At 45.9% G+C, this 8,052-nt stretch overlaps 1 protein-coding gene across 1 annotated transcript in view; it reads right to left on the reverse strand.

Moving 5' to 3' along the window:
* Positions 1 to 3,078, reverse strand: part of sp4 (sp4 transcription factor) — a 15,162-nt gene extending 12,084 nt beyond the window's left edge. The window contains exons 1-3 of the mRNA XM_042075684.1: positions 2,509 to 3,078; positions 2,029 to 2,105; positions 326 to 1,594 (exon numbers count right to left, since the gene is read on the reverse strand). Of these exons, the coding sequence (XP_041931618.1) occupies positions 326 to 1,594; positions 2,029 to 2,105; positions 2,509 to 2,515 (1,353 nt within the window). The 5' untranslated portion in view covers positions 2,516 to 3,078. The remainder of the gene's footprint in view (positions 1 to 325; positions 1,595 to 2,028; positions 2,106 to 2,508) is intronic.
* Positions 3,079 to 8,052: the final 4,974 nt, after the last annotated feature.

The following is an 8,052-nucleotide window of genomic DNA, read 5'->3' on the forward strand; positions in this document are numbered from 1 at the left end:
GAGTTCCATTATCAGCATCATAGTTGGCCCCACAAGGCTTCCGTTTTAACATTCCATATGTTATCTTAATGCAGAGGAAGTAGATTGGGAACCAAATAGAACGTTCAAGCGTTGTTTTTGTTTTTATTGTTTAAAAGGGTCTATAGTATATTTAGTATTTAGTTTTGTTATTTTTCTTATCTTCTGTTTATACTTATACTTATATTTACCATTTCTGCTGTAAGTGCATGTTGTGTGTGATGTCTGTATACTACTGAGACCTTTGAATTTCCCCTTAGGGATCAATAAAGTATCTATCTATCTATCTATCTATCTATCTATCTACCTGCGCCGTGGGGTTCTGGAAGGCCTGCAGCTGCAGGTTCTGCTGGACCGGCTGTAGGGTCTGGCCCGGCTGCAGCTGGATGGAGCCCGGTACCAGCTGCTGCTGCTGCTGGGGCTGCTGGATCTGGATTTGCTGCAGGACCGGGTGGCCCACGATGTGGAACTGCTGGATCTGCTGCTGGATCTGCTGCTGCTGACCCGTCTGGTCCTGGCCCGCTGCTGGCTGGAGGCCGTTGGTCTGGACCTGGACCACGCCGGCGATGCTGCTGGTGGGGGGGTTCTGACTGTCCGCTTCGGCCTGCTGGGTCTGCTGCGCGTCCTTCTCGGCACCGTCGCCGTCCGACAGCATTGGGGCTCCGCTGGTCAGCGTGGTGCAGTCCACAGCGGTCACGTCGGTCGCGGCGGCGGCAGTGGTGGTGGTGGTGGTGACGATGCCGGAAGATTCCGGCGCGCCGCTGCACACGGAGATCAAGCCGCCGTTGGAGATGCTGCCGTCGGCGGACTGCACCAGCTGGACGGTGGCCCCGCCCCCTGCCATGTTGTTGATGACGGGCAGGGCGAGGGTCATGCCGCCGATGTTTATGGGCACCGTAGTCACCATAGGGGTCTGGGCACCTTGGATAGTCTGCAGTTGGAGAGGGAAGGAGGGACGAATCTGCAGGGGGATCTGATTGGCTAGGTTCTGGGTGACAAGGTTGGCGCCGCCTGTCCGCTGAGGCGTGGCTAGGATTGCCTGGTTGTTGCCGGCCGAGATCAGCTGTATTTGCTCGGGCTGTACGCTTAATGATGTGGCACTGGTGGGATTTATTTGGATCTGCTGGCCGTCCGCAGTCTGGATGTGCGGTATTACCTGGTACTGGATGCCGCCTGTGGAATTGGGCATGTTTTGGACCTGGATGATCTGAAACTGCTGTTGCTGCTGCTGCTGCAGCTGCTGTTGTCCAGCAGGCACACTGTTAGCGCCAATCACCTTAAGTTTGCGTCCAGAGGCACCGTCGCTGGACGTAGCTGTGGCGAAAGTCACCCCAGCTTGCGTCAGGCTGTCCTTGGTAACAGTGGTGGGAGCGGACGCGGTGATAATCTGCCAGCCATTGCCGGTGAATTGCGCTGGAACGAGCTCCAGTTGTTGTGTCGGGTTCTGAAGCTGCATGAGGCCCTGGCTCGGGTCAATGATGATCTGCTGCGGTACTCCCGCCTGACCCTCTCCGGTCACGCCCCCTATCTTACTGCATGTGGCCGCTAGCAGCGCGAGTGGAGATGGCTGCGCGTCCTACACACGCACGCAGAGAGAGAGAGATAGAGAAGAACTGTCAAAACTGTGGGCGGGCTTACAGGAAGAGTCGGTGGGTGGGAGTGAACCACATTTTTTCATTTCTCGGTAGAGATGGTTTACAAAATAAAACTAGGTCGCAGACAATTAACACGGAACACTTATATCTTTAAAAAACTGATAACATGCTGCACAAGCAAATCGGCAAAATTATAAGGGTGATTGAAAATCTCTGACAGAGTAACATGTGAGAAGATATATAAATGCAATACGCGCAAAAATATGACAACTGCACATAGCCTAGAGGTTCACACACAGCAACCGAACACATTCTGAGACGCACACACATGCAGTGAAGGGGACAAAGCTATTACGGAACCAGGAAGTGCTTGCAAGGAACTGGACCAAGCGGTGAGGGCGAGTGTTTTGGATACCTGTGATCCTGAAGTTTTGCCCTTGTCACCTCCTCCTGATTTGCCTCCATCTGTTGCCATAGCTTCCTTCTTCAGATCTGTAAAAATTAAATAATAACCTATATTCAAAGCGACAACAGCCCGATAGCTATCATCATAGCCAAGGCGAATTAACAACCTAACAAAGTAAATATTCACGAAATAAAATTATTTATTTGAAAACATCTCATTGTGCTCAAAGAGATGCCCTAGGTGGCTAAAATGATAACAACGCGTGGTTCACAGTCCGACCCTGAGCCATGAAAAGTACCATAAACACTGCTAAAGCGGGCTGTCTTTTCGCCACATTGCACAACCAAGATGGATCAATCATGGGAACAAATAAAAGACAGTTAAATCCTGAACACATAACATACTCAACAACAAAAAGCGGGCATAACGTGAACAGATTGGCGATGCATAAAAAGAGGGGTGGAGACGCGAGGGAGGGAGGGTACGTACCACTCATCCCGCATTAATAAACCGGAGAGGAGTTGTTTAAGAAAAAAAAGGCCGGACGCTATGGAGGCAGAGGCAGGCTGAAGCCCGGAGAAGGACGGCCTATTTTTCCACGAATGGCTACTGCTAGGCTGTGGCGTAGCTCCTCCGACCGCTGTCTCTCTCTGGCTCTGACGAAAGACCCACCCGTCAGGAAGGGCGGTACCAAATGCCAAGCACAATCTGTACGCCAGTATATAACAGTAACGTTACACAAAATATGTCCGGACTCGTCACTTTCAGTTCCTCTCAGACGCTGGCTGAACGGAGTCGTGCAGGTGAATTTTCATCCCAGTAAAAAGAATAATCATCGTTGAAGTATGTCCACATCGAAGTTGCGACTGTCTACACCATGGTCCACCCACTTCCATTTAAATATCAAGCGAACGCCAGGCCTTTCTCTTGTGTAACAGCAGCCTGGTCGACTTGTCTAGCCTAGTATAATTATCTGCTATTTTTCATTAAATAGTGGCATCTTAATTTTTCTATATTGCACATGCACACTTTTTGATTCACAATTGCATTTGAGCTATAGAAAGATTGCTATGGCTTTTGTGGGCGGATGTTCTCCTCCCACATATTCAGATTGGATGGACCAACCTCACATGCGAAGGTTTATATGGGAGTTGTATTTGGTCTGCATTCGCCTTCAGATATGCTCCATTTCAAAAGACTACTTCTCCCATAGTACTTAGCGCTAAAAACAGCTAGAAAGTTACTCTGGTGTAGTCATGTTTGGTTGAGTGGGAGAGGGAAGGGCGGTGACTTGGACGTTGTGGGGGTTGGGCAAATGGAAACGGGAGGGGAAAGCCAGGATTCTTGTATGTCTACGGGGAAACCTTCCCTCTCACCCATCTCTCGAGTCACACGCCTACCTAGGTGTGCTGGCAGGGAGTTGAAGGAGCAGTTTTTTTTTTTTTTTGCCATGACTTACAGCGGGTGCCTTTTAGCAGGTCATAATATAGGCCTATGGCTACATGAAATGACTTACCATTGCGGGCTTAGCCTACTTCATGTTGATGAAAGTGAGAATGCAAGAGAAAGGCAAAAGCATGGACAAGAAGACAACATAGGCCTATAGCCTACCCTAGGCCTACTATGCTGCTCAAATAGCAAGTTCTACTTTAAGCAAATACAGGAACTGTCAACTAAGGGAAGATGCACGTACTCACCAGGAACTAGCCTGCACATAAGCTACAGGTCCATGGTCAAGCAAATCAGCATACTTTCAGTTTGCAGTGCCATTTCATATTTTTATCTAATCTAACAGAAGCAAAGCGTTCTCTCCTAAGTCAATAAAGGTAATTATCACTACAGTACAGTCTACAGTAGGCCTATTGAGTTTAAGTATAAGTGTAGCTACTCCTTTGATTCCGTGAGGGAAACCAACTAGCCAACTATTGACAATTTTCTTGTGATAATAAAATCCCTCTCCTGTCAAATGTTTGAGGGTGTTGCAGTGTCTGCCTTTGCACATTAGCTCAGAGCTGCCAGGGGCTTTTGGTGAGATGCACACGTTTCATGAGATCAGCATAGTTTTCTGAGGCATGCATGCTGGAGTAAAACCTCCGGGTTTGAGAGAGGGAGGGGGAGGGAGGGGTCAATGTACAGATAGGGAAAGACAGAGGGAGCGCATTCCATACACAAGGCTGTGAAGAGAGAGGAAAAAGTGAGAGAGACAGAGAGAATAGAGAGAGTGTGTGTGAGAGAAAAGAGAGAGACAGAGTCAGAGAGAAGAGAGAGAGACAGAGCCAGAGAGAGAAGAGAGAGACAGAGCCAGAGAGAGAATATATATATATAGGGAGAGAGAATAGAAAGAGAGCCAATAAGAGAATATATATATATATATATATATATATAGAGAGAGAGAGAGAGAGAGAGAGAGAGGGTGGAGCAGGGCTTCTAAGAACAAATGGAAATATTTCGTCATAGACGTAGTGGCTGCTTTATTACACGGGTGTTACCGGCGCCTCACCTCTCTCTCAGCTGTCTGACCCCTGAGACGTAACCCAGTGGCTGATCAGCTCACCTCTCTCTCAGCTGTCTGACCCTTGAGACGTATAACCCAGTGGCTGATCAGCTCACCTCTCCCTCGTCCGTCTGACCCTTGAGACCTAGCCCAATGGCTGATCAGCCTCATCCTCCACTGAGGACGTGACATAAGGACGTGACACGGCGATGCCTCCTGATGACTTCCTCTTTCCACTCTCACCTCCACCCACACACTCTCTTTCTCTTGTTCTTTCTCTCTGTTTTTATTCTCTCTATCTCCCTTTCTCTGTCTCTCTCTCCCCTCTCTCTGCTGTGTGTGTTTGTGTGTGTGTATGTGTATTTGCACACATGTCTGTGTGACGGATGTTGTGAGTGTGTGCTTTGTGATTGTGTATGTGCGTGTGTGTTTGTGTATGTGTGAACGTGTGTTTGTATGTATGTTTGTGTGTGTGTAAGCGTGTGTTTGTGTGTATGTGTGTGTGTGTGCGCATGTGTGTGTTTGTGTGTGTGTGTGTGTGCGCATGTGTGTGTGTGTGTGCGGAGCAGAAAGTACACTTTGTCCATTTTGCTGGAATGACCCTTTCAGTGAGTCAGTGACCCTCAGGAGCCAGGGGTTACACGTTATCATGCCGATCCAGATGCTTCATGTGATCACCAACATGTGTCTTGTTGTTTGTAAGCACTTTCATTAAAAAGCCCTAAGGAGGCCTACTTGAGGGCTGAGGCTAGACTGAAGCGCGCATATCCTAGCCTACCTGCTTCAGCCCCTCCCTCAGCCCCTGGGGTGGCTAGACTGAAGCGCGCATATCCTAGCCTACCTGCTTCAGCCCCTGGGGTGGCTAAACTGAAGCGCGCATATCCTAGCCTACCTGCTTCAGCCCCTCCCTCAGCCCCTGGGGAGGCTAAACTGAAGCGTGCATATCCTAGCCTACCTGCTTCAGCCCCTGGGGAGGCTAAACTGAAGCGCGCATATCCTAGCCTACCTGCTTCAGCCCCTCCCTCTTCCACCCTATGCCGCCTCCCCAGGTTCCACTCTGTGCAGAGTTGCTAGGCAACAGCGCCAGGCAGCGAGGCTGCAGTTGTTGAATTGGAGTAGCCAGAGAAACAGACGGAGTTGGGCAATATAGCAGGAATGGGGAAGGCCGTGCGCCTTGAGCTCTGTGTGTAGATGGAGAAGGAAGACACACATTTAGGGTAACAGGAAACACAATGCTTAAAAAAAAAAACAAGCAAACAGATAAACAAGCTTAACAAACCTGTTATTTCTTTACATTTTTGACAAATCAAACAAGCACCCTTGCGTCAACCAGTAAGTAGGCCTACAGAGTGTCAGACAGTGCCGATATTGTAGCCAAGGCATGTTGAGTCGAAGACCTTGTGCAAAATATCAAGGCCTAGTTCTAACTTGTAGAGTTCAGTGAATAAGCCTTAGGTCAGTAAAGGTTAAATTTACTTAAGAGGAAGTTAGTTTATATTATGAATGTGGTGACTGAATGTTGACAATGAATAATTGAGGATTGAACAAACTCAAATTTCCATGTATCCACTGTAGACAAAGCTGTCTCTGGTGTTAGAATGACAACATTGCTCTCTAGTGGTAGTTATATGCATTACATCTAATTTCAACCGACACCAACTATTGGCGTACTTCTTGATGTCCTGAAATCATTGTTTTAACAGCAAAGTTTTATTGTTAATGGCTTCAGTACAAATGAGAACAAATGATAGGCTATAGTTAAAAAAATATCCACAATTAGAAACATACAAACACACAATCAATCATAAACCTTGATTAATCCTTCTTGGTGCAACCCAGCCAAGATTCTTAATATATTGTTATCTCTTCCTTGAAAATCTCTTGTCATTGTCTCACATTGAATAAATAAGCTCTTCTCCTAACCCCCCCCCCTTGGAAACTTCTTAATGATATCTCTCTGTTGTTAATCCTATTTATCCTAGGCATAATATGCTATTGAGCTCAGTTGAATCAATATGGAATTTTTGACATTCTCTCATATTTCAGTTTTATCTCCGGAGAAAAGGCCATTCTCTTGTCTACTTCTAATTTAAGTTCTCAAGATCTCAAAATGGTCTTTTTGATGTTTTCTCAATTTTTTCACTCCTTTATTTCTCTCAAGGAGGAGATCAGATCTGATCTCAGCTGATTTATTTTATGTGTGAGACAAAGAAAAAGACAATTTCAGTAGAAGGAATTTGCCTCTGAAATAGCACAATAGTAGACCTGAAAACACAATCCATAGCCTAATCTTTCCTTGGCAATATTACTTTAGAATTTACAATTTACTTTAGAATTTTATTTCAAGATGCGCATGCATCAGTTCAGTTAATTCTGTAAGCCTGATCTTGGTTCAGCGGTATTTGTGTCAACATTTCAGTTGAATGTACAGAACTACCACTAGCTGCCTACTTGATTATTGTTGGCCATATACCTCAGCACTTCTCCATGGTTAGGCTTGTTCTTCTTTCTACCACAGGAGGGTAGCAACGAATCTCTTTGAAACTCACCCCTCAAAAGATCAATCTTGCAAGCCTGACAGTAGAGACAGAGAGAGAGAGAGAGAGAGAGAGAGAGAGGGAGAGAAGTCATAGTTTAAGAAGATAATATTGATTTTTGAACATTTTAAACACATATATTTTTGCAGTTTGATCCCGTCCATGTTGCCGTTGTGTGACTGCAGGTCTCCGTTCTCCGAGCTCATGTACAGCAGTGTAATTATAGCCATAAGATTTTGACAGTGATTATCACCACAGTTATCATGACCACAAAACGTGATTGACATGAATATCTAGTCGACATATCTGCGCGCGGTCTGCTCTCTGTCCCCCGGAGAACAACTTGTTAGCGAGAACTTGGAGCTGTCAATCAACATTACAATAGCAAATTTAGTTCTTTCAGGCTCTCTCTCTCTCTCTCTCTCTCTCTCTCTCTCTCACTCTCACACACACACACACAGAAAGGGACAAACAGACTGTGTGTGTGAGAGAGTGGAAGAGCATTTATTTCTCAAAGTTAAGCCATCATTCTCAGGCTTAATGTCTATATTTAAATGGAAATAAGGAAAATATTTGTAAGTCAAATTTGAACGCATGTGGAGACCCGAGAAAACTCAATAAAAATAATTTCAGGAAAATACAACAAGGGTGAAGAAACAAAATCAATCTTTGAGTGTACCACACAGCTGTGGCATAAATGTTTGCTTGTTCACATTCGAAGTCTGCTCACAATATTGTCCTAAATGGCACCATGTAACACAGGCTTCATGCTTTACTCATGATGCACAGATCACCTCAATCAGTATGCTGTGCTTTTTCCAATTCTCTTTACGTGTTGGCTCACAGATTATTGTAATCCCTCTCAATAAGTCAATGCAATTTCTTCAATCATCAGGTTTCAATCTACTATTAAAGATGCAAAGCCACAATATGCCACACTCGTGCAAAAAGTGGAAAACATGACGGGTTGAAACAAAGGAATTCTTACACTCTTCTATGGAA

The sequence above is a fragment of the Alosa sapidissima genome, chromosome 21, assembly GCF_018492685.1.
Source record: "Alosa sapidissima isolate fAloSap1 chromosome 21, fAloSap1.pri, whole genome shotgun sequence".
NCBI lineage: Eukaryota > Metazoa > Chordata > Actinopteri > Clupeiformes > Clupeidae > Alosa > Alosa sapidissima.